The sequence below is a fragment of the Mobula hypostoma genome, unplaced genomic scaffold (assembly GCF_963921235.1).
Source record: "Mobula hypostoma unplaced genomic scaffold, sMobHyp1.1 scaffold_76, whole genome shotgun sequence".
NCBI classification, from domain to species: domain Eukaryota; kingdom Metazoa; phylum Chordata; class Chondrichthyes; order Myliobatiformes; family Myliobatidae; genus Mobula; species Mobula hypostoma.
In genome coordinates, this window is record NW_026948249.1 from 211,527 (window position 1) to 238,442 (window position 26,916).

General features: G+C 45.9%; 2 protein-coding genes across 3 annotated transcripts in view; one reads left to right on the plus strand and one right to left on the minus strand.

Moving 5' to 3' along the window:
* The window catches only part of LOC134342171 (zinc finger protein 229-like), a 150,066-nt gene extending 144,706 nt beyond the window's left edge, over window positions 1-5,360 (plus strand). For both annotated transcript variants that reach the window (XM_063040145.1, XM_063040144.1), the window contains exon 2: window positions 2,991-5,360. In XM_063040145.1, coding sequence (XP_062896215.1) covers window positions 3,399-4,688 — 1,290 coding nt within the window. In that variant the 5' untranslated portion in view covers window positions 2,991-3,398 and the 3' untranslated portion in view covers window positions 4,689-5,360. The remainder of the gene's footprint in view (window positions 1-2,990) is intronic.
* A 2,072-nt stretch (window positions 5,361-7,432) lies between these two features.
* Window positions 7,433-26,916, minus strand: part of LOC134342175 (oocyte zinc finger protein XlCOF6-like) — a 29,926-nt gene continuing 10,442 nt past the window's right edge. Inside the window, exons 3-4 of the mRNA XM_063040148.1 lie at window positions 10,749-11,993; window positions 7,433-8,778 (exon numbers count right to left, since the gene is read on the minus strand). Of these exons, the coding sequence (XP_062896218.1) occupies window positions 8,616-8,778; window positions 10,749-11,993 (1,408 nt within the window). The 3' untranslated portion in view covers window positions 7,433-8,615. The remainder of the gene's footprint in view (window positions 8,779-10,748; window positions 11,994-26,916) is intronic.

Genomic DNA, 26,916 nt, shown 5'->3' on the forward strand with positions numbered 1-26,916 from the left:
AAATTTGTCAAGAGATCGCAGACCATGCCAAGAAACAAAAGTTAATTTAGTAAGTGATTTTAACTTTCCATGTATTGACTGGGACTCCCACACTGTAAAAGGACTAGATGGGGTAAAGTTTGTCAAATGTGCCCTTAATCAGTACGGAGAATTCCTGATGTAGAAGTGTGATGTAGAGGCTGATGATCCAGGGCTGGTGACAGAAATGATTGACCATAATGCCATGAGATTCAAAGTAAATATGGAAAAAAGAGAGGTCTGGACCATGGGTTGAGATTCTAAATTGGAGAAAGGTCAATTTTGATAGTATCATAAAGGATCTGACAAGTGCGGTTTGGGACAGGCTGTTTTCTGGCAAAGGAGTACTTGGTAAGTGGGGGGGCCTTCAGAAGTGAAATTTTGAGGGTGTAGAGTTTGTATGTGCCTGCAAAATAAAAGTTGAAAGTTAACTGGTGCAGGGAACCTTGGTTTTCAAGAGATACTGACGCCCCGGATATTTTGTTCCTCTAAATGCCTCATTGGGTGCTACCAAGACTCACTAATGACTACAATATCATAATTCCACACCCTGAGCTCATCTGACTTTTTTTTTTAGTCGTCTTCTGTTGGTTTCTAAAAGCTTCCCAATTGTTTTTGCTCTTTTGTTCGCCCTCTCTTTGACTTTTATGTTGGCTTTCGCTTCTCATTTCAACCACGGTTGTGTCCTCCTGCCTTTCCAATGTTTCCACATCTTTTGGATGTATCGATCACTGAGCTCCCAAATTGCTCCCAGAAACTCCGGCCATCGCTGCTCCGTTGTCACTCCCAACTTTTTCCTTCCAAACAAGTTTGGCTGGCTTCTGTGTCATAGAAACATGGAGAAGTTCAGTATGGAAACAGGCTATTTGGCCCATCTGGTCAATGCTGAAAAAACATTTAAGCAGTCTAATGCAAGGGTCCCCAACCTTTTTTGCACTGCAGACCGGTTTAATATTGACAATATTCCTGCGGACCGACCGACCCAGGGGTGGGGGGGGGGGTTGGTGGGTAGGGTTGCCAACGGACAAGTGTAGCAGTCAAATACGTTGCGTTTACCCAGAGAAAGACTACAATGACCATGAAGCCTTGCACGGGCACCAGTGCGCATGCGCGTCGTGACCTGCCGATTTTTCCTGCAAATCCTTTTTCGTGATTCTCTTCGGAGTGGCGGGGGCGGGGGTGTTAATCACGACTGGAATATAGGTGATAAATGGCTAATACACCCAATTTCGTTTCCAAAAGGGTTTATCTAACGAATTTAGTATTAAACACACAGCACATATTTTCCTCGCATGAATATAGTGATAAGTCAATTATCAGAGGAGCTTGAAGTTAGTGTTGAACAAACTTCCAGTAGAAGTGGCAGAAGCAGGTTCGATATTATCATTGAAAGAAAAATTGGATAGGTATATGGACAGGAAAGGAATGGAGAGGTATTGGCTGACTGCAGGTCGGTGGGACGAGGTGAGAGTACCGTTCGGCACGGACTAGAAGGGCCGAGATGACCTGTTTCCGTGCTGTAATTGTTATATGGTTATATAAGTAAATCAATAGCATCATGACATTTTACGTAACATTTGGATTTTAAACACACAGCATATATTTTCCCCGTATGAATATATAAGATCATTGTAACACACCAAAATCGCTGAATCAGTGGGAGCCCTGGGCTTGTTTCCCTCCAACAACACCGTCCTATCGAGGGATGATGGGAGACAGCAATACTCGAAGTGAGTTCCTGTCCAGTCTATTCCGCAATTTAGTTTTCATTGCAGAAAACTCCGCTTCGCAGAAAAATGTTGGAAATGGAAGCAACGTTTTCAGTGCTTTCGTGGCTATCTCAGGATATTTAGCCTTGACTTTGATCCAGAATGCCGACAGAGATGTTATGTCAAACATATTTTTCAGCCCGCTGTCATTTGCAAGCTCGAGGAGTTGATCTCCTTCCTGCGCTGACACAGATGACGCGCAGGTCATGACCTCGCATGCGTAATGGCTGATCAGTGGCCGTGACAGGGAATGAGAAAAGGTGCGCTGACTCATTACGCCAAATCATATCGTTTCCTTGCGGCCCGGTAGCACATGCTTTGCGACCCGGTGGTTGGGGACCGCTGGTCTAATACAATTACCTGCACCGAGACCATCGCCCTCCATACCCCTATCATCCAGGCTCCCATCCAAACTTTTTTGAAATGGTGAAACCGAGTTGATATTCACCACTTGTGCTGACATCTCATTCCACACTCTCACGACCATTGCAGGAAAGAGCTTTTCCAAATATTCCCATTAAATTTCACCTTCCCCACTTACCCATGACCTCTGGTTGTCATCCCACCCAACCTCAGTGGAAAAAGCTGCTTGCATTTACCCTATCTATACCCTCATAATTTTATATACTTCTAACAAATCCTCAAAGCAATGTATAATTTCCTTGTTTATGTTTGGAGCCTTTTTTAGATGTATAAGATGATGAGGAGTATTAATCGTGTGGAGAGCCAGAGGTTTTTTTCCCAGGGCTGAAATGGCTAACAACAGGGGGCATAGTTTTAAGGAGCTTGGAAATAGATACCGAGGGGATGTCAGGGGTAAGTTTTTTTACACAGAGAGTGGTGGGCGCGTGGAATGCACTGCCAGCTATTTGCGTGAGAGTGTTTCAGTTACTGTGGGGCCAGGAACCTATGCAGCTCAGTGGGAACAGGGAATAATACCAATGGAGAGAGTCAAACTGAGCCAGGTCACAGATTGGAGATGGCAGAAATACCCCATTCTTATAGAGACAGGAAGAGCATCAGAGAATTTGATGGCCATTTCAGATACCAGCACTGTGCCTAGTTAGAAGATGATTTCTCTCTCCAACTTGGGTTGAACCTCACTGTAACAGTGTGATGCCAGATCAAACCTTGGCAACTCAAGTGATCTCATCTGAAATGTTGTCTGTCACTCATTGATCGATTTTGTAAATCTTTTTACAGATTAAAAATGACAAGGAATTTGTCTGCGGGAATCTCGAACACAACACGCCAGTTTTGCTGTCTTTGTCCAGATATTTAAGAAGTGGAGCAAGGGATTCACTCGATCATCCTTCCTGCTCAGACTGTGGGGAGAGATTCATTTGATCATCTGACCGACTGACACGCCCGTCATCTTACACAGGGGAGACACCATTCACCTGCTCAGACAGTGGGAATGGATTCACTCCATCATCTCAACTGAAGGTACATCAGCAAGTTTACACTGAGACAAGCCCATTCACATGTTCTATGTGTGAGACGGGATTCAGTCGGTCATCCCACCTGTGGATACACCAGTCTGTTCACACTGAGCAGAGGCTGGTCATCTGCTGAATTTGTGGGGAAGGATTCACGCGGTTATTCGACCTAATGGCTCACCAGCGAGTTCACACCAGGGAGCGACCGTTCACCTGCTCAGACTGCGGGAAGGGATTCACTCAGTCATCTAACCTGAAGGTACATCAGAGAGTTCACACTGGGGAGAGGCCATTCACCTGCTCGGACTGTGGGAAGGGATTCACTCGATCATCCCAACTGAAGGTACATCAGCGAATTCACACTGGGGAGAGGCCATTCACCTGCTCAGACTGTGGGAAGGGATTCACACAGTTAGCTAACCTACAAGCACATCAGCGAGTTCACACTGGGGAGAGGCCGTTCACCTGCTCAGACTGTCGGAAGGGATTTGCTCGATCATCTGATCTACAGATACATCAGCGAGTTCACACTGGGGAGAGGCCGTTCACCTGCTCATACTGTGGGAAGGGATTCACTTCGTCATCTCAACTGAAGGAACATCAGAGAGTTCACACTGGGGAGAGGCCGTTCACCTGCTCAGACTGTGGGAACGGATTCACTTCGTCATCTCAACTGACGGTGCATCAGCGACTTCACACTGGCGAGAGGCCGTTCACCTGCTCAGACTGTGGGAAGGGATTCACTCGATCACCTGATCTGCAGATACATCAGCGAGTTCACACTGGGGAGAGGCCGTTCACCTGCTCAGTTTGTAGGAAGGGATTTACTCAGTCATCTCATCTGCAGATACATCAGCGAGTTCACACAGGGCAGAGGCCATTCACCTGCTCAGACTGTGGGAAGGGATTCACACAGTCAGCTCACCTACAAGAACACCAGTCAGTTCACACTGGGGAGTGGCCATTCACCTGCTCAGACTGTGGGAAGGGATTCACTTGCTCATCTAAACTGAAGGTACATCAGCGAGTTCACACTGGGGAGAGGCCATTCACCTGCTCAGTCTGTGGGAAGGGATTCAATTTATCATCTCATCTGAAGGTACATCAGCGAGTTCACACTGGAGAGAGGCCGTTCACCTGCACATACTGTGGGAAGGGATTCACTCGGTCATCCGACCTACTGAAACACCAGCGATTTCATACTGGGGAGAGGCCGTTCACCTGCTCAGTCTGTGGGAAGGGATTCACTCGATCATCTGATCTACAGAGACACCAGCAAGTTCACACTGGGGAGAGGCCGTTCACCTGCTCAGACTGTGGGAAGGGATTCACTCAGTCATCCCAACTGAAGGTGCATCGGAGAGTTCACACTGGAGAGAGGCCATTCACCTGCTCAGACTGTGGGAAGGGATTCACTCAGGCATCTCACCTACTGAGACACCAGTCAGTTCACACTGCGTAGCGGCCATTCACCTGCTCAGTCTGTGGGAAGGGATTCACACAGTTAGCTAGCCTACAAGCACACCAGTCAGTTCACACTGGGGAGAGGCCATTCACCTGCTCGGTCTGAGAAGGAAGTCACTCAGTTGTCCAACCTACAGAGACACCCGCGTGTTCATATAACCATATAACAATTACAGCACGGAAATAGGCCATCTTGGCCCTTCTAGTCCGTGCTGAACGCTTACTCTCAAGTAGTCACATCGACCTGCCTCTACCCGCCATTCCTTTCCTGTCCATATACCGATCGAATTTTTTTTAAATGACAAAATCGAACCCGCCTCTACCACTTCTACTGGAAGCTCGTTCCACACAACTACCATTCCCTGAGTAAAGAAGTTCCCCCTCGTGTTACCCCTAAACTTTTGCCCCTTAACTCTCAACTAATGTCCAGTTGTTTGAATCTCCCCTACTCTCAATGGAAAAAGCCTATCCACGTCAAGTCTATCTATCCCCCTCATAATTTTAAATACCTCTATCAAGTCCCCCCTCAACCTTCTACGCTCCAAAGAATAAAGATCTAACTTGTTCAACCTTTCTCTGTAACTCAAGTGCTGAAACCCAGGTAACATTCTAGTAAATGTCCTCTGTACTCTCTGCCTTAGCAAACGTCGCGATGCTAGTGCACCCCAGAATGGACATTCCTACTGCCTTCATGTTGGACGCATCCAACACAGCAGTCGGTGGAGTGCTGGAACAACTCATCGAGAGTCGCTGGCAACCCCTGGCATTCTTCAGCAAACACCTACGACCACCTGAACTCAAATACAGTGCTTTCAACCGGGAGCTATTGGCACTATACCTGGCAATCCGGCATTTCAGATATTTCTTAGAAGGTAGGCCCTTCACCGCGTTCACTGACCACAAACCGCTTACCTTTGCGTTCACTAAGGTGTCCGATCCCTGGTCTTCCCACCAGCAGCAACATCTGTCCTACATCTCCGAATACACTACGGACATCTGGCATGTCCGGGAAAGGACAACGTCGTGGCGGACGCACTTTCCAGACCTACCATACAGGCCCTGTCCCAGGGGGTGGACTATGCAGCGCTGGCAGAGGCACAGCAGGCAGACGATGAGATCCCCAGTCACAGGACTGCAGTCTCCGGTTAGTAGATCCAAGACCTCCCCGTAGGTCCAGGTGAGAGGACCCTACTATGTGACGTAGCTACCGGCCAACCCCGCCCCGTCGTCCTAGCAGCCTGGCGCCGGCGGGTTTTCAAATCCATTCACAACTTAGCGCACCCCTCCATCAGGACAACCGCCCGGCTGGTCTCCAACAGGTTCGTGTGGCATGGACTGTGTAAACAGGTCAGTGAATGGGCCAAAACGTGCATGCAGTGCCAAACGGCCAAGGTGCAGCGGCACACCAAGGCTCCACCGCAGCGGTTCAAACCCACCCGCCGGAGGTTCGACCACATCCATGTGGATATCGAGGAGCGCGGTACCTCCTAACTATGGTAGACCGGTTCACCAGATGGCCAGAGGCAGTCCCGCTCACCGACACCACCTCCGAATCCTGCGCCCGAGCACTGATCGCAACCTGGGTAGCCCGCTTTGGGGTACCGGCTCACATTACCTCCGACAGGGGCGCCCAGTTCACCTCCAGTCTGTGGTCGGCTATGGCCAGACTTTTAGGATCACAGCTACACCACACAACTGCCTACTACCCACAGTCGAACGGACTAGCGGAGCGCTTCCACCGTCACCTGAAATCGGCTCTCATGGCCCGCCTGGAGGGGCCTAACTGGGTGGACGAACTTCCCTGGGTCCTGCACGGAATCCGCACGGTGCCCAAAGAGGATCTACACACCTCGTCGGCCGAGTTGGTGTACGGCGCGCCCCTGGTCGTCCCAGGAGAGTTCATACCAGCCCCAAGGGGGCAAGAGGAAGAACCCACAGCAGTCCTGAACAGACTACGTGAGAGGCTCGGTAACCTGGCCCCCATCCCCACTTCACAGCACGGACAGAGACCGACCTGCGTACTCAAAGACCTGCAGAACTGTAAGTTTCTTTTTGTACGACGGGGCGGACACCGGGCACCGCTACAGCGGCCCTCCGAGGGACCGCTTAAGGTGATCAGGAACAACGGGTCCACGTTCGTGCTGGACATTGGGGGGAGAGAGGAGGTATTCACGGTGGACCGACTCAAACCGGCCCATGTGGACTTGGCGCAGCCGGTCCAGGCTCAGGCACCGCGGCGCAGGGGCAGACCTCCCAAACAGAGGCCGATCCAGACTGTGGACATTGGGGGAGGTATCACCGGTTCTGCGGGGGGAGGGGGTTATGTGGCAACCCACTTTCTAGCACACGCAGGCAGAGGGTCGGCTCCATAAAGGGCGCCAGGCCATCTTCACCAACGGGGAAAATCCCGCATGCGGAAAGGGTCTGGGAATATGCATTCCCCACAGCAGTCCCGCGCAGGGAGGGCGGGAACAGGAAGGCTTTAAAGCAGGACGCGAAGTTTGAATAAATCTCTTTCATCGCAACCCCAACTCACCGACTCCGTGTGGTTATTTTAGCGCTGTGTGTAGCACACCGCTACAGTAGTGCAAAATGGGGAAAACCTTTGACAAAATTTAGTTCAAGGCTTAAAAAATCCTGCCGAAAAGAGCTCAATAGTTAACAAATACAACAAAGGCAATAAACACTTTCATCAATACGAACATTGACATTTTTTTATGAAAATATCTTGGTCCCATTTTAATAAGTAAAATTTGCAAAGATAAATAAGAACTGAAATGACAACTTTAGAAAAGTCTATTTACGCTCAGACCCACTTAGGCTACGTCCACACTACACTGGATAATTTTGAAAACAAAGCTTTTTCTCTTCGTTTTGACCCTCCGTCCACACTGAAATGGCGTTTCCCTCCCCTGAAAGTGGAGATTTTTGAAAACACTCTCCAGAGTGTGTAAATTTGAAAACGATTGCTTCGCATTGAAGTGTGGACGGGGTAAGCGGAGATATTTAAAAACACTGTCATGACAACACCACAACAACAAAGTTTTTTTTGCTTCGGCTTGGTACTGTGCAAGCACTGCCAGACGGCTGTTATAACGCGCAGTCGGTGTGAACGGCCTGAGAGTTAAATCGTAAAGTGAGCTTTTTTGACCAGATCCCATAAATTGATTTGATTGAGTCTATCTTTAAAAATATTAATGTCAGAACTACTACGCAGGTCTGGCAGCAGAAGATTCCACTCTCTTGTTGATCTTGCGTAGAGGACGGATTCATGCGTGTGTAGTTTACTTTATTCTCTACGTTAATAGCTTTCTTTGGAGTTAAACATCTCCCTCCAACGTTCTCCACTGCTTTGCTGACTTTGTAGTCGTTTGTAACTCGCCGAAACAGCTCGACTTCATTGTCTGTCTAAACGAAGAAGTCTGTCTGCTTTTTCCAGTGGAGATTTTCTTTGTATTCCTCGAAGACATTTTTGAAAACTTTCTTTCACTTGTTGTAGGTTCTCTTGTTTTTGACCAATGGAAATAGCACAATGCCGCCACGGAAACGTAAATATTATACCGTTTCCTCTTCGCTTGTTTTCTGTAGATGTGTCTGCGCATGCCCAGTAGGAGGAGATTCGCCCAAATATCCAACTTAGTGTGGACAGAGATATTTTGAAAAACGCCTGGTGTGGATGCCTGTCGTTTTTACTCAAAACCGTCATTTTCAAAATTGTCCGGTCTAGCGTGGACGTAGCCTCAGATTAATACTACCTTGGACAGAAGGAGAAAGAGGAATAACACACATGAAAAAAAAATCACACAACAGTCAGATAAAACTAAGTATATATTTTCATCAAAAATGAACAGGATTCAATGCTTCATGTGTGTATATGAAATTCTGATAAGAAATACAGACCAGGAAACTTAAATGAGAGGCTAACTCAGAAAAATGAATCATCAATATGGAAGAAAACATTAACCAGTGGAATGAGTATGACCCTCCATGGGAGACATCCCAATGATCTGAGCAGACGAGATGTTGACAAGGAAGCATCGAGCACCTGACTGAGAGTTGGAGACCTCTTCCCAGAAACTGAGGGGTTCCTTGCAGAAAACAGGACAAGGTGGTTGACAAAAAGAAAAAAATCAAAAATACAAACCGTACAAAGTAACAAGGCAATAAATGCAGAAAATGCCAAGAGAAACCAGACCAATCCAACACATTCCAGGATCCTGCAGCAGTTTAACTCAATCTGATTACTTATGCAGGCACAATCAAGTGGCAAATATCATTCACCAAAATCTTGCTTTAAAACACACACTCATGAATGACCACCATAACTTCATTAAGGCACCTTAAATTCAAGCCTGATCCAGTTAGGGACAGAATCTCACAATTTATGTGATAATCAATACATTATTACAGATAGGATAATCCAAAATAACCATCCAGATATAATATTACAGGATAAACAAGCAGGAACAACTCCCTCAATAGATAAAACCATTCTCAACACACACGTACCTCGACCATTGGGGCACCTCACCACAGCTATTGTTTGTATTGTCAGTCAGACAACTGAATTATTTTCCCTGTCAATCAGCTTCCAAATGTTGCTGCTCTGTCATTCCTTGCCACACCCCGCTGCTGATTCCCTTCTCCTCATCATACGTTCTTACCCCGACCACCGTCCAGAGCCCCAAACTCTGCCCTGGGCAGACCTGCCTCTTGTTTCTGACCCCGCTTCGTTGAACATCCAACTAATGGTTTCCCATTCTGCTTTCAGTCTTTAGAGGACAGTGGTGTTTTCTAACAAGCCTTTAGAAGCAGGGAAAATGACCGATAATGTGGAAATGAGCCGTGAATAAGGAGATTAACTCCCAATGTCATTCTTCCTCACCCCAGAGATTTGAGGGGCAAAGAACATCTCAGACAGAACTGCAGTCAGCTCGACTTCTTCAGTCTGCAGAAAATTCCAGGGAAACCTCGTCACCCACAGAGTGGTGACTGTTTGGAACCCATCTCACAGATGTGAACAACACAGGAGGATGTAAAAGGACTGTCATGGAACTGGATCACTGGCTGGGTCCAGCAGGCCTGAGTACACTGGTTGTGTTATAAATATTCTAAGTACCAAAGACAGAGTTTAAAATAGAACTAATTAATTTGTCACAGGTGCAGAATGTTAACCTCCAGTCCCATTAAAGGTGAATATGTAGCAGAAGAAACTCCTCCCATGCCCAGTGACCAGGGTGCAGAACTGGGAGTGGTGATAATTGCAGAGTTCAGCACCGACAGTCACTCTCAAAATAGCATTCAGCAATGGTGATGGACAAATATCCAGCATGCAGCTTATCGAAACTTTCTCCCCAGTGTGAATCCGGCAGTATGTCACAAGTATAACATGCTGTAAGGTTTCACTGCTCACGTAATGGCCTCTCTGTAATGTTTCACTGCTGAGGTAATGGCTGCTCTGTAGCAGCAGTGTTTAGGTTACGACTAGAGATAACAGGGTTTTGGAGTGCGGGATGATCTAGTGTCAGAAATATTCTTCCTTGTGAGTCTGGAAGAGATATTTTCATGTTCTTTTGCCAGGGAGAGATGAAAAGACGCAAATGGAGTGGGCCCTTTTTCTTTTTTTTTGTTTTCTTTACTAACCCTATAGTCAAAGTAAAAATTATAAATCTCAATCATTTAATCACATATTCTGTACTGCTTGTTATTTTGGGGTACTGATTTGTAACAGGGGACACATTGTGCAGCATCCACCCAAATGAGACTTCTTAAGTTTGTCCGGGCCGGGAGCTATCATCCCCTACATTAAACTGCTAGCCGAAGCAAGAGTTGCAAGGTTAGATGACTGAGTGAATCGCTTCCCACATTCACAGCGGGTGAATGGGTTTCCCCAGTGTGAACTCAATGATGCAAATCTGGTTGAGGTGGCTGAGAGATTCTCTTCCCAAAGTCCAAGCAGGAGATTGGCCTCTACCCCGTGTGAACTTGCTGGCGTCTCTGCAGTTGAGATGACCGAGTGAATCCCTTCCCACACCCGAAGCAAGTGAACGGCCTCTACCTAGTGTGAACTTGCTGGTGTCTCTGTAGGTGGGATGACTGAGTGAATCCTTTCCCACACTCTGAGCAGGTGAATGGTCTTTCCCCAGTGTGAATTCGCTGATGTCTCTGTAGCTCTGATGACTGAGTGAATCCTTTCCCACAGTCTGAGCAGGTGAACGGCCGCTCCCCTGTGTGAAATGACTGGTGTGTTTGTAGGTGGGATGAGCGAGTGAATCCTTTCCCACACTCTGAGCAGGTGAATGGCTTCTCCCCTGTGTGAATTCGCTGATGTACCTTCAGTTCAGATGACTGAGTGAATCCCTTCCCACAGTCTGAGCAGGTGAACGGCCACTGTCCAGTGTGAACGAACTGGTGTCTCAGTAACTGATTTGACAAAGTGAATCCCTTCCCACAGACTGAGCAGGTAAATGGCCTCTTCCTGGTGTGAACTTCCCGGTGGGTCATTAGGGTGGATATCTGAGTGAATCCCTTCCCACAGTCTGAGCAGGTGAAAGGCCTCTCTCCACTGTGAACTGACCAGTGTACTTGTAGGTGGCCTAACTGAGTGAATCCCTTCCCACACTCTGAACAGGTGAACGGTCTCTCTCCAGTGTGAACTCGCTGATGTACCTTCACTGTCGATGACGAAGTGAATCCCTTCCCACAGACTGAGCAGGTGAACGGCCTCTCCCCAGTGTGAACTCGCTGATGTACCTTCAGATGAGATGACTGAGTGAATCCCTTCCCACAGTCTGAGCAGGTGAACGGCCTCTCCCCAGTGTGAACTCTCTGATGTACATTCAGTTCAGATGACCGAGTGAATCCCTTCCCACAATCCGAGCAGGTGAACGGCCATTCCGCGGTGTGAACTCGCTCATGTAGCTTCAGATGAGATGACTGAGTGAATCCTTTCCCACACTCTGAGCAGGTGAACGGCCTCTCCCCAGTGTGAACTCGCTGATGTACCATTAGATGAGATGACTGAGTGAATCCCTTGCCACAGACTGAGCAGGTGAATGGCCTCTCCCCAGTGTGAATTCTCTGATGTACCTTCAGTTCAGATGACCAAGTGAATCCCTTCCCACAGTCCAAGCAGGTGAACGGCCATTCCCCGGTGTGAACTGGCTGGTGTGCCATTAGGTCAGATGACCGAGTGAATCCCTTTCCACAGTCTGGGCAGGTGAATGGCATTTCTCCGGTGTGAACTCGCTGATGTGCCTTCAGATGAGACGATGAAGTGAATCCCTTCCCATGTTCTGAGCAGGTTCATGGCCGCTCCCCACTGTGAACTCGCTGGTGACCCATTAGTTCAGATGGCTGAGTGAATCCTTCCCCACATATTCAGCAGATGGCCAGCCTCTGCACAGTGTGAACTGACTGGTGTGTCCACAGGTGAAAGGCCTTGCCCAGTGTGAACTTGCTGATGTACCTTCAGTTGAGATGACTGAGTGAATCCATTCCCACTGTCTGAGCAGATGAATGGGTTCCCCCCTGTGCAAAATTACGGGAATGCCAGTCGGTCTGATGATCAAGTGAATCCCTCCCCACTGTCTGTGCGAGATTCCAGTAGACAAATTCCTTGTCATTTTTAACCTGTAAAAAGATTTACAAAATCCATCAATGGGTGTAGGACAATATTTCAAATGAGATCCCTTGAGTTGTCAAGGTATGATCTGGTATCACACTGTTACAGTGAGGTTCAACCCAAGTTGGAGAGAGAAATCATCTTCTAACTGGGCACAGTGCTGGTATCTGGAATGACCATCAAACTCGCTGATGCTCTTCCTGTCTCTATAAGAATGGGACATTTCTGCCATCTCCAATCTGTGACCTGACTCAGTTGGACTCTCTCCATTGGTATTATTCCCTGTTCCCACTGAGCTGCATGGGTTCCTGGCCCCACAGTAACTGAAACACTCTCACACAAATAGCCGACAGTGCATTCCACACACCCACCATTCTCTGGGTAAAAAACTTACCCCTGACATCCCCTCGGTATCTATTTCCAAGCACCTTAAAACTATGCCCCCTCATGTCAGCCATTTCAGCCCTAGGGAATAAACCTCTGGCGATCCACATGATCAATGCCCCTCATCATCTTATACACCAAAAAAGGCTCCAAACATAAACAAGAAATTATACATTGCTTTGAGGATTTGGTGGAAGTATACAAAATTATGAGGGTATAGATAAATGAGAGCAGCTTTTTCCACTGAGGTTGGATGGGATAACAACCAGCGGTCATGGGTAAGTGGAGAAGGTGAAAATTTAACAGGAACATTTGGAAAAGCTCTTTACTGAAATGGTCATCAGAGTGTGGAATGAGATGTCAGCACAAGTGATGAATATCAACTCGGTTTCACCATTTAAAAGAAGTTTGGATAGCAGCCTGGATGGTAGGGGTATGGAGGGCGATGGTCCCAGTGCAGGTAGTTGCATTAGACAGCTTGAATGTTTTTTCAGCATTGACTAGATGGGCCAAATACCCTGTTTCTGCACTGAACTTCTCCATGTTTCTATGACAGAGAAGCTGCCCAAACTTGTCTGGAAGGGAAAAGGTAGGAGTGACAACGGAGCAGCAATGGCTGGAGTTTCTGGGATCAATTCGGGAGCTGAGTGATCGATACATCCCAAAGAAGAGGAAGCATTGGAAAGGCAGGAGGACACAACTGTGGCTGAAATGAGAAGCCAAAGCCAACATAAAAGCCAAAGAGAGGGCAAACAAAAGAGCAAAAACTATTGGGAAACTTTGAGAAACCAACAGAAGATGACTAAAAAAAGTTGGATCAGCTCGGGGGTGGAATTATGATATTGTAGTCATTAATGAGTCTTGGTAGCACCCAACAGTCTGAGGCATTTTGAGGAACAAAATATCCAGGGCCTCAATATCTCTTGAAAACCAAGGTTCCCTGCACCAGTTACCTTTCAACTTTTATTTTGGCAGGCACATACAAACTTTACACCCTCGAAATCTCACTTCTGAAGGCCTCCCACTTACCAAGTACTCCTTTGCCAGAAAACAGCCTGTCCCAAACCACACTTGTCAGATCCTTTCTGATACCACAAAAATTGACCTTTCTCCAATTTAGAATCTCAACCTGTGGTCCAGACCTCCCTTTTGCCATATTTACTTTGAATCTCATGGCATTATGATCACTAATTTCTGTCACCAGCCCTGGATCATTTCCTGACAGCTCATCGCACACTTCTACATCAGGAATTCTATGTACTGATTCAGGGCACATTTAACAAACTCTACCCCATCTAGTCCTTTTACAGTATGGGAGTCCCAATCAATATATGGAAAGTTAAAATCACTCACTGAATCAACCTTTGTTTCTTGACATGGTCTGTGATCTCTCTACAAATTTGTTCCTCTAAATCCCTCAGACAGTTGGGTGCAAACATGTCCCAATAATGGCTACAGTATCATAATTCCTGTCCTGAGCTCACCTGGCTTTCCTACGATGCTTCTTGCATTGTGATATACACAGCTCAGCAAATTCACACCATGCTCAACTATTTGATTGCTGACTCTATCTGAGGTCTGAACAACATCTGACTGGTGTCAAGAAAACAAACTCTCGCTCATTGTTACAAAAACAAAGGGGCTGATTGTGGATGACAGGCTAACCCATATTGCCATCAATTGATCACGGTGAACAGCTTTAACTTCCTTGGCATAAACATTACCAAGGATCTCACATTGTCTGAAATTGTCTCACTTTGGCAGAAATATTTAAAATGTCGCTGTCTACGAGTGAAGTGCCGGAGGATTGGAGAGTGGCTCATGTTGTTCCGTTGTTTAAAAAAGGATTGAAAAGTAATCCGGGAAATTATAGGCCAGTGAGTTTAACGTCAGTAGTAGGTAAGTTATTGGAGGAAGTACTAAGAGACAGAATCTACAAGCATTTGGATAGACAGGGGCTTATTAGGGAGAGTCAACATGGCTTTGTGCGTGGTAGGTCATGTTTGACCAATCTGTTAGAGTTTTTCGAGGAGGTTACCAGGAAAGTGGATGAAGGGAAGGCAGTCAATATTGTCTACATGGACTGCAGTAAGGCCTTTGACAAGGTCCCGCATGGGAGGTTAGTTAGGAAAATTCAGTCGCTAGGTATACATGGAGAGGTGGTAAATTGGATTAGACATTGGCTCGATGGAAGAAGCCACAGAGTGATGGTAGAGAATTGCTTCTCTGAGTGGAGGCCTGTGACTAGTGGTGTGCCACAGGGATCAGTGCTGGGTCCATTGTTATTTGTCATCTATATCAATGATCTGGATGATAATGTGGTAAATTGGATCAGCAAGTTTGCTGATGATACAAAGATTGGAGGTGTAGTAGACAGTGAGGAAGGTTTTCAGAGCCTGCAGAGGGACTTCGACCATCTGGAAAAATGGGCTGAAAAATGGCAGATGGAATTTAATACTGAGAAGTGTGAGGTATTGCACATTGGAAGGACAAACCAACGTAGAACATACAGGGTTAATGGTAAGGCACTGAGGAGTGCAGTGGAACAGAGGGATCTGGGAATACAGATACAAAATTCCCTAAAAGTGTCATCACAGGTAGATAGGGTCGTAAAGAGAGCTTTTGGTACATTGGCCTTTATTAATCGAAGTATTGAGTACAAGAGCTGGAATGTTATGATGAGGTTGTATAAGGCATTGGTGAGGCCGAATCTGGAGTATTGTGTTCAGTTTTGGTCACCAAATTACAGGAAGGATATAAATAAGGTTGAAAGAGTGCAGAGAAGGTTTACAAGGATGTTGGCAGGACTTGAGAAACTCAGTTACAGAGAAAGGTTGAATAGCTTAGGACTTTATTCCCTGGAGCGTAGAAGAATAAGGGGAGATTTGATAGAGGTATATAAAATTATGATGGGTATAGATAGAGTGAATGCAAGCAGGCTTTTTCCACTGAGGCAAGGGGAGAAAAAAACCAGAGGACATGGGTTAAGGGTGAAAGGGGAAAGTTTAATGGGAACATGAGGGAGGGCTTCTTCACACAGAGAGTGGTGGGAGTATGGAATGAGCTGCCAGATGAGGTGGTAAATGCGGGTTCTTTTTTAACATTTAAGAATAAATTGGACAGATACATGGATGGGAGGTGTATGGAGGGATATGATCTGTGTGCAGGTCAGTGGGACTAGGCAGAAAATGGTTCAGCACAGCCAAGAAGGGCCAAAAGGCCTGTTTCTGTGCTGTAGTTTCTATCTATACCAGCTGTGTTGTGAAAAAAGCACCTCTTTCAGCTCAGACGGTTGAAGAAGTTTGGGATGGGCCCCAAATCCTAAGAACTTTCTGCAGGGACACAATTGAGAGCATCCTGACCGGCTGCATCACTGCCTGGTATGGGAACTGTACTTCCCTTAATCACAGGAACCTGCAGAGAGTGGTGCGGACAGCCCAGCACATCTGTAGATGTGAACTTCCCACTATTCAGGACATTTACAGAGACAGGTGTGTAAAAAGGGCCCAAAGGATATTGGGGACCCAATTCACCACAACCACAAACTGTTCCTGCTGCTACCATCCAGGAAACGGTACCACAGCAAAAGGACCAACAGGCTCCGGGACATCATCTTCCACCAGGCCATCAGACTGATTAATTCATGCTGAATTAATCGGGGACACTGGATGTCTTCGCACCTTCTGACCAAAGTCCCCTAATTTGTAACAGTTTCTAAAGTGGATCCACCTGTTGTTGTGTGGGATGGACACAAGATTACAGGAGGAGGGAGAACAAGCAACAGACACAAAATGCTGGAGGAACTCAGCAGGCCAGGCAGCATCTATGGAAAAGAGTACTAATGCTGAGTTCCTCCAGCAATTTGTGTGTGTTGCTTGGATTTCCAGCATCTGCAGATTGTCTCTTGTTTGTGACTGGAGGCAGAACAAAGGTGATTTTCTCAACAGCTGATGTAAAAGATTTTGTTCCCTTTCTCCGAGTTCCCGATCCTTGCATTTAGACAGCTGGAGCTCAGCTCTGTCTGAGAGATCCATCGGTTCCCATTCCCTCATCAGCCGGAAGCTCCCCGGGGCCCGTGTACGGATGGTGGGGCTGAGAGAGAGGGAAGAGAGCAGGACTGTCCCGGGATTGCGGGTCACGGAGTCCGGAGCTCACAGCAACTACCCGAAGTCGGTGTTGAAAACGCCCGCCCGGTGAGACCCCCAACCCGGAGACCCCTTCTTACCTCAACCGATCATCCGGGGCCTTTTGTGCACCACGCGCTGGTGAGCTCGAGCTTGGTCGGTTTAACGGCTGGGCTACTAATCACGTGACCAGCCCTTCCCCACCGCCGTCAACAGAGGAGTCACGCGCTGCGCTATTCCCATTGGTGCGAAGCGATGTCAATCACTGCTTCCAACCAATAGAGGATGCAAGCCAGCCGAGAGGGCGTTACCCCCGCTCACACCGTCTCCCGAACTTTCCGTCACGGCGGGACAACCGTCAAAGTAAATGTCCGCTTTCTGATTTATTTCCATTTCCCTCCGAGGGAAGTTGGGGCGTTTGTGAAGCGTCTCCTGCGGCCGGAGTCTGATGTGTCGCTGAGAGGTAGGAGGAGACCGCTCGGCCCGTCGGTTTGATGCCGGTTCCCCGGGGAGGGAGAGGGGGATTTTATTGAAAGGATGAAGATGGTGAGAGAGGGGGCGGACAGGATGTTTGTCCCGGTGGGGACAGGAGGGGCTCATCTGTGGAAATGTCTGAGCCCACGGTGGTGGCGATTCACCACATTGGGGGGCAAACACCGGCAGACTGTTGCCCTGCAAGCGGGGCCAATGGTCCGGGCAAAGTGACAATTATTTGTGTTTTGTTGAGACTGTACCTGGAATATGGTGTAAAATCCCGCTCCCCACACTAACACGGGTCATACAGACCAAAGAACAAACTGCCGGAGGAACTCAGTGGGTCGGGCAGCATCTGTGGAGGGAAATGGACCGTCAACATTTCGGGCCGAGACCCTCCCTCTGGACTGAGAGTGGACGGGAAATAGTCAGAGAAAAGAGGTGAGGGGTGGGGATGGGGCAAGAGCTGGGGAGTGAGAGGTGGATCCAGGTGAGGGGGAGGTGGGAAGGTGGAAATAGTGACGGGGGTGGGAGGTGAGTGGTTGGGGCAACACGGGGCTGCAGAAGATGGAAATTAATTCCATAGAGGATTAACAAAGAGATTAGAGAGTATTTGTTATTGAGAGTGCATGAAGATTCACCAGACTGATCCCTGGAGTGGTGGGGTCATTGTATGAAGCAAGATCAAATGTGATAACCCTTTCGTTTGGAGAATCGAGGACTGAGGGGTGAACACATTGAAACGCACAACATCATTACCGGCTGAACCAGGGATCCCAGTCTCTGAAAAAAGGGGTGGACTGTCCGGGACTGAAATGAGAGGAAATGTCTCCACTCCGAGGGTGGTGAATGTCTGTAAATCCCCACCACAGAGACCGGTGAAGACTCAGTGATCGTCCTCACATAAAACAGAGGCCAGCAGATGTGTTGAGACCGGAGGGGTCGAGGAAATGAGGATCGGACAGAAACATGTGGCTGAGATAGGAGAGCATCCATCATCTTGTTGATGGTTAGAGGGGCTGAATGGCCACCTCCTGCTGTTTCTCAGTTGATGTTTCAGTGTTCCTGTCCAGTGAGGCCGAAGGAATGTGAATAGAAATTAGTGTTTATAAACATAGACTGATTTAAATGAAACCTGCACATTTCCGTTTTGGGTCTGAGTTGTGTGTTGGACCAGGATGGGAATCGGGCCTGTGACTCTGTGACCTGGGGGTGGAGGGAAAGGGACAGGGAAGATCTGGAGGAAAAAGTAAAAATGTATCTGGTGTAAATATGGAATAATTTGGGAAATGCAGCAGATGGGTCGGGCAGCGTGTGAGGGGCGAGGAGCAGAGTGACCGGTTCAGTTGGGAGACCCTCTGCCAGTCACGTGATCTCGTTTCCTGTACACATTTTCCCGCAGATCTGCAGCATCTGCGGGTCACTGCTCTACGTGTCCGTGTAGCTTCATCTTTCACCCATTCAGACAAGGCAGTGAGATCCGGATCTGTCACGTCCTCTCGTTGTGGGTGGACAATGATTTTTTCTGCAATATTTTCAGCATGTTTCTATATAACCACATAACAATTACAGCACGGAAACAGGCCATCTCGGCCCTTCTAGTCCGTGCCGAATGCTTACTCTCACCTCGTCCCAGGCCTCAGATCATAACCACTGGGCTGAGGCCCAGGACTAGGTCTCATTCCACTGTTTGTACCTGCTGAAGTGCAGCCAATGTTTCTAGATGTCTGACCCATTTATATGAGAATTAGCCTTTTCTATTTATCTGAGCTTCTCATAAGTTTAGTTATAGTTTAGTACAGTTTTGTTAAGCTTCACTCTAGAATTTCCAAAGCAGCAACCCAGTCAGTCAAATAGTTCCACGCAATTGAAATAGTTTACAGTATTACATTTTTAAAATTCTTATTTTGTACTACTTATATAATTTAACTATTTAATATGTATATTTTTATTTTAAATCAATGGTAAAAATCTATTGTTATGAATTAGGTTCTATTGTTGCCGCAGAGACAACAAATTACATGACATCTGCCGGTGCTATTAAACCTGATTCTGATAATTGGTCTGGGAGACCCACCACCGGTCACCTGATCCCAGTTACTGCAGATCGTAAAGCGAGACTGAAGCCTTTTCTATTTATTTGCATTCCTCAGAAATGACAACGGTTAAGTTTCCTTCTGTGGTTCCAAAGCAGAAGCTCAGTCTGTCTAATATTTCCACACAATTAAAATGGGGAATTTGTTTATTCTTATCACGTACTGAGCTGCAGTGAAAATCTTGCTCGACCTACCATCCACACAGATCAATACATTACAACAGTACATTGAGCTGATATACGACAAAACAATAACTGTAACAAAGCATTATGGCTGCAGAGAAAGTGCAGTTCAGATAGACGTATGGGGCAGGGTCACGTCGAGTTACATTGTGAGGTCGAGTCCATTTTATTGGACTGGAGACCATTAATTTGGCTTACAACCGCACACAGGAAGCTGTCCATGAGCCTGGTGGTACGCTCTTTAAGGCTTTTGTATCTCTTCCCTGATGGGGGATTGGGTTTAGAAACATAGAAACATAGAAAATAGGTGCAGGAGTAGGCCATTCGGCCCTTCGAGCCTGCACCGCCATTTATTATGATCATGGCTGATCATCCAACTCAGAACCCAGCCTTCCCTCCATACCCCCTGACCCCTGTAGCCACAAGGGCCATATCTAACTTCCTTTTAAACATAGCTAATGAACTGGCCTCAACAGTTTGCTGTGGCAGAGAATTCCACAGATTCACCACTCTCTGTGTGAAGAAGTTTTTCCTAACCTCGGTCCTAAAAGGCTTCCCCTCTATCCTCAAACTGTGACCCCTCGTTCTAGACCTCCCCAACATCGGGAACAATCTTCCTGCATCTAGCCTGTCCAATCCCTTTAGGATCTTATACGTTTCAATCAGATCCCCCCTCAATCTTCTAAATTCCAACGAGTACAAGCCCAGTTCATCCAGTCTTTCTTCATATGAAAGACCTGCCATCCCAGGAATCAATCTGGTGAACCTTCTTTGTACTCCCTCTATGGCAAAGATGTCTTTCCTCAGATTAGGGGACCAAAACTGCACACAATACTCCAGGTGTGGTCTCACCAAGGCCTTGTACAACTGCAGTAGTACCTCCCTGCTCCTGTACTCGAATCCTCTCGCTATAAATGCCAGCATACCGTTCGCCTTTTTCACCGCCTGCTGTACCTGCATGCCCACTTTCAATGACTGGTGTATAATGACACCCAGGTCTCGTTGCACCTCCCCTTTTCCTAATCGGCCACCATTCAGATAATAATCTGTTTTCCTATTTTTGCCACCAAAGTGGATAACTTCACATTTATCCACATTAAATTGCATCTGCCATGAGTTTGCCCACTCACCCAACCTATCCAAGTCACCCTGCATCCTCTTAGCATCCTCCTCACTGCTAACACTGCCACCCAGCTTCGTGTCATCCGCAAACTTGGAGATGCTGCATTTAATTCCCTCATCCAAGTCATTAATATATATTGTAAACAACTGGGGTCCCAGCACTGAGCCTTGCGGTACCCCACTAGTCACCGCCTGCCATTCTGAAAAGGTCCCGTTTATTCCCACTCTTTGCTTCCTGTCTGCTAACCAATTCTCCACCCACACCAATACCTTACCCCCAATACCGTGTGCTTTAAGTTTGCACACTAATCTCCTATGTGGGACCTTGTCAAAAGCCTTTTGAAAATCCAAATATACCACATCCACTGGTTCTCCCCTATCCACTCTACTAGTTACATCCTCAAAAAATTCTATGAGATTCGTCAGACATGATTTTCCTTTCACAAATCCATGCTGACTTTGTCCGATCATTTCACCGCTTTCCAAATGTGCTGTTATCACATCCTTGATAACTGACTCCAGCAGTTTCCCCACCACCGACGTTAGGCTAACCGGCCTATAATTCCCCGGTTTCTCTCTCCCTCCTTTTTTAAAAAGTGGGGTTACATTAGCCACCCTCCAATCCTCAGGAACTAGTCCAGAATCTAACGAGTTTAGAAAAATTATCACTAATGCATCCACTATTTCTTGGGCCACTTCCTTAAGCACTCTGGGATGCAGACCATCTGGCCCTGGGGATTTATCTGCCTTCAATCCCTTCAATTTACCTAACACCACTTCCCTACTAACATGTATTTCGCTCAGTTCCTCCATCTCACTGGACCCTCTGTCCCTTACTATTTCTGGAAGATTATTTATGTCCTCCTTAGTGAAGACAGAACCAAAGTAATTATTCAATTGGTCTGCCATGTCCTTGCTCCCCATAATCAATTCACCTGTTTCTGTTTGCAGGGGACCTACATTTGTCTTTATCAGTCTTTTCCTTTTTACATATCTATAAAAGCTTTTACAGTCCGTTTTTATGTTCTCTGCCAGTTTTCTCTCATAATCTTTTTTCCCCTTCCTAATTAAGCCCTTTGTCCTCCTCTGCTGAACTCTGAATTTCTCCCAGTCCTCAGGTGAGCCACTTTCTCTGGCTAATTTGTATGCTACTTCTTTGGAATTGATACTATCCCTAATTTCTCTTGTCAGCCACGGGTGCACTACCTTCCTTGATTTATTCTTTTGCCAAACTGGGATGAACAATTGTTGTAGTTCATCCATGCAACCTTTAAATGCCTGCCATTGCATATCCACCGTCAATCCTTGAAGTGTCATTTGCCAGTCTATCTTAGCTAATTCATGTCTCATACCTTCAAAGTTACCCCTCTTTAAGTTCAGAACCTTTGTTTCTGAATTAACTACGTCACTCTCCATGTTAATGAAGAATTCCACCAAGTTTGCAGCAATAATGTCCAAAGTTGTGGGCATCTTTGAGTACACGGCCTGCTTTCCCAAGGCAGGGGAAGTGTAGGAAGAGTCCATAGAGAGGAGGCTTGTTTCTATGATGTCTCCAGATGAGACCAAAGTTCTCTGTAGTTCCTTGCAGTCATGGGCAGAGCTTTAGCCATACGAAGGCGTGAAGTATTGACAAGAAGCTCAGAGACCTCGGCCTTCACCCTGCCTTGTGCAGCTTGTGATCCTGGACTTCCTGTCAGATGGCCAGCAGCTGGTAAGAATGGGCTCCATCACCTCTGTCTCTCTGACCCTCAGCACACATGCCCCACAGGGTTGTCTCCTTGGCCCCCTCCTTTACTCTCTGTGCACCCATGACTGTGTCGCCACCCACAGCTCCAATCTGTTAAGTAAATTTGCTGACAACACTACATTGATTGGCCTCATCCCAAATAATAACTTTCAATCGATCAAATGCTTCCTGACAAGGCTCGGTCCAAATAAACTTTTCACCCTTCTTCAGGAGATTAGTCAGAGGAAGAGTGATATCAGCAAAGTTCTTCCAGAACTTACGATAATATCCAACCATTCCCAGAAACCTTCCAAGAGCCTTCTTACCAGTCTGTCACAAAAACTGTTGGTCATCTGTCTAAGAAAAATAACAAGATGGCTTGAATGGCAAAAATAGATTGAGGTGCTTTTATTTACAAAAATAGTGGAAAAACAAAAACTTGGATGTCCACATCAAAACAAGAAATTTTAAAAAAATGCAATATATATACAGCTTGCAATTGTCACCTGTCTAGTTAACAGCCACCCTCAAACTAAACAAAAAAAGAACCCAAAGCCAAGGCTTACAACTGCTAAGCCAATCCCCCGAGACAAACCAAAAGTTAATTAACTCAATTATCTTCCATTTCACACAATCTGAAACTCTACCACCAGTTCTCACAATATACACATATACCTCATCATAGGATTCTCCATTTCCCGGTTAATTAACTTAAATAAACCCCATGAGTAATTAGGTAACATAACCCTTGTCCCAGGTAAAGATGGTATCCTCCACCATCGGCACACCTGTGCAGGTTGCTGCTGCCTCTATATAAGACAGCTCTATGCAGCAGCTCTGTTTCAGACCCAGTGACTGTGGAGGAGAGGGATGTCGGATTATCATGACACTTCGGCAAAACACTTATTGGAAAGATGAATATAGAAACATAGAAAATAGGTGCAGGAGTAGGCCATTCGGCCCTTCGAGCTTGCACCGCCATTTATTATGATCATGGCTGATCATCCAACTCAGAACACCGCCCCGATATGAATAAATTGACCTGAGATAATAAAACTGTGATATAGTGTGTTTCTTTTTTTCATACCTATTACTGCTGGGGTTGAGTGTAAAATTGTGACTGTTGATTTATTGAGATGCGTGCACTCACCACAATAACAGAGGGGAATAATGTGTGTGGATTACCCTTTGAGTGTTTTACCGAGTGTACCATGAGACGTCTGTAATCAGTGACGGGCCTTCGTCACCCAGTCGGAATAGGAACTTCAGAAATTGCCTGGATTTTGCCTGCACAGGAGCCAACTTGCCTTGACCTACAACACAGCCAAGATAGATCACAGTGGCATGGCCAAATTCACTCTTAGCTAAGTCAACTGTAAGGTTGGCCCTGGAAAGCCTGTCAAACAGCTTTTCTACTACAGAGATATGCTCTTCCCAAGTGTCACTCCCTGTGACTAAGTCATCAGTATAGGCAACTGTGTGTCCTAACCCTTGAATTACAGAATCAATCATTCTCTGGAATGTTCCTGGAGCATATTTCATTCCAAATGGCGAAACATTGTATTCATACAACCCAGAAGGTGTCACAAATGCAGAAATTTCTCTACCTCAGTCCGTCAATGGAACACACTAATACCCTTTCAACAGATCAATCTTTGTAAGAAATTACCTTTTCCAACCCTATCGATGCAATCATCCACCCTAGGGATAGGATAGGCATCTGTTTTTGTTACTGCATTTACCTTCCTATAATCAGTGCAAAATCTAACACTACCATCAGGTTTGGGCACAATAACGCAGGGTGAGCTCCAATCTGATGTTGAAGGCCTAATAATACCATTTTCAGCAAATATTCAATTTCTTGCTCAGCCAATTTACACTTTTCTACATTCAGCGATATGGGTGTTGTTTAATCGGTTTGGCTTGACCAATATCTACGTCATGTACTGCGACCATGGTTTGCTTGGGAACATCGGGAAATAAATCTTTAAACTTCAGAGTTAATTCCTTCAGCTGTTGTTCTTGCGTTGGCTGCAGATGAGCCAACTTGTTGTCAATGTTTTCGAGAACAACCGAGTTCATTAGCCTAACTGGGACCATGTTTGGCTTGTGAAAAGTCTCAGACGAGTCAATTGTTTTAGATTGAGGTGCTTTTACTTGCAAAAAAAACTTGGATGTCCACATCAAAACAAGAATCTTTAAAAAATACTATAACATATATACACATATACATTCATGTGTGTATATATATATATATATATATATATATTTATTACACACACACTTCATCATAGGATTCACCATTTCCCCATTAAATAACTTTAATAAACCCCAAAACTTAACCACAAGATGAGTTCATTAGCCTAACCGGGACCATGTTTGGCTTGTGTAAACTTTCAGACAAGTCAATTGTTTCATTCTCAGGGTTGTCAGATTGATATGTTTGACAACACTCACCGATGGTGCCTGCTTGCCAGAATAAGGCTTTATCATATTGATGTGTACCACCTGTGTTAGTTTACGTCAGTCGTGTGTTTTAATAACATAATTCACATCATTAATATGAGAGACTAATTCATACAGTCCATTGAATTTCACTTGAAGTAGAATCGTCAACATTGGAGATAAGGCAAGCACATTATCCCCCACCTTGTATTTTCTTTTGTTTTGGTCCGCTTATCAAACCAACACTTCATTTTGTTTTGAGAAATCTTTACGTTTTGTCTCGCTAGACGACAAGCTTGGTATAGTTTAGTTTTGAACTTCAAAACATAGTCTAACAAGTTAACATATACATCCCCCTCAATCCACTGTTCCTTTAACAAGGTCAAAGGTCCCCTCACTCTATGACCAAATACAAGTTCAAATGGACTAAAGCCCAGTGACTCCTGTACCAACTCTCTTAAGCCTGATTTATACTTGTGCGTTAAGTGTACGTCATAGGCACTACGTACCCTATGCCGTACCCACGCTGTACCCTACGCCGTAGGGTGACGTGCACCTCCTCAAAAAAGTAACTCACACGTCACGGCGACGCAGACTGCAACAACTGTGATTGGTCCGCTTGGTAGCATCGCATTTCTGGTTGCTTTTCTCTGCCATGTCTGTACACTGATGCAAAATAAATGGTTGGAGACAATGAACCAAATCGTCAAATCTACCTGCCGACATGGGAAAATATTTGAGATGCATTTCCCTGTCCATGTCTGTCACGAAGGAGCTCAACAGTGTCAGAGAAACCCCACCAACTTGCATTTTGGTGGTGAAATGCAGAGCGATGCAGACACAACTACGCATGCTCGCTACGGCGTAGGGCTATGCAAAAATTAAATTGGGTCTTTGGTGTAGGATACGGCATATCCCGAACGCACAAGTATAAATCAGCCTTTATGGTGAACAAAAGCAAATGTATTCCTTCATCCCAGTCTTATCCATTTTCAACACAGTACGTCTTAATCATTGTTTTGAGGGTAGAATGAAATCTTTCTAAAGCCTCTTGTGATTCCGGATGGTACGCAGACGATGTAATTTGTTTAGCTCCCAGTTCATAAACTACCTGCTGGAATAATCCAGATGTAAAATTACTTCCTTGGTCAGACTGGATTTCTTTAGGCAAACCAAATAAAGTAAAAAAACTTGTTTGGAGCCTTCGCCACAGTTTTAGCTTTAATATTTAGCTTTAATAAAATTTGGAAAAGGGTTCACCGAATGCAGGTATAGGCCGGAGTGGGGCCACTAGGGTGACCTGATTAGGTTTACCCACAACTTGACAAGTGTGATAGGTTCTGCAAAAGGTCACAATATCTTTCCTCAAATTCGGCCAGTAAAATTCTTTCATAATCCTGTTTACAGTTTTATTCATGCCAAAATGGCCACCTACGGGCATACTGTGGGCCAAAGTTAAAATTTCAGTCCCATAAACTTTAGGAATAATTGCCCATTCCTCACTCGCAGGTATAGCAGGTGGCCTCCACTTCCTCATTAACACTCCATCCTTGAGATAATACCCTACTGTCATTTTCTTAATCTCATCATCTGAGAAGATGTTTCTTATAAAGCTTCAATCTCAAGGTCTCGGTTCTGTTCTGCTATAAACTCCTTCCTAGACAGGGATAAATCTTTCTCATCAGACTTACTACCTGAATCCTGTTGAAACAATGAAGGCAGAAACGTCCCCGACAAGTCATCATAACCTGAATCCTGATTTTGGCTATCATGGGTATCAGAATCATGCTGCACAGAACCGTCTGCATTGGCAGACTTTTTAGCCATACTTCGAGTTACTGTGATAAATGTGAAAATCCATCTGTGGGTCGTCAGTGGTTGGTTTAGTTGTCAACTGCACTGCAGGAACAACTTTACCATCTGCCACGTCATTCCCTAACAGCAAAGTAACATCTTCCACCTGAAAACTGGAGCTAAATCCATTCTTAACAGGTCCGGAAACTAACCCTGACTGTAAAGTCACCTTGTGCAATGGAACAGAAACAATGC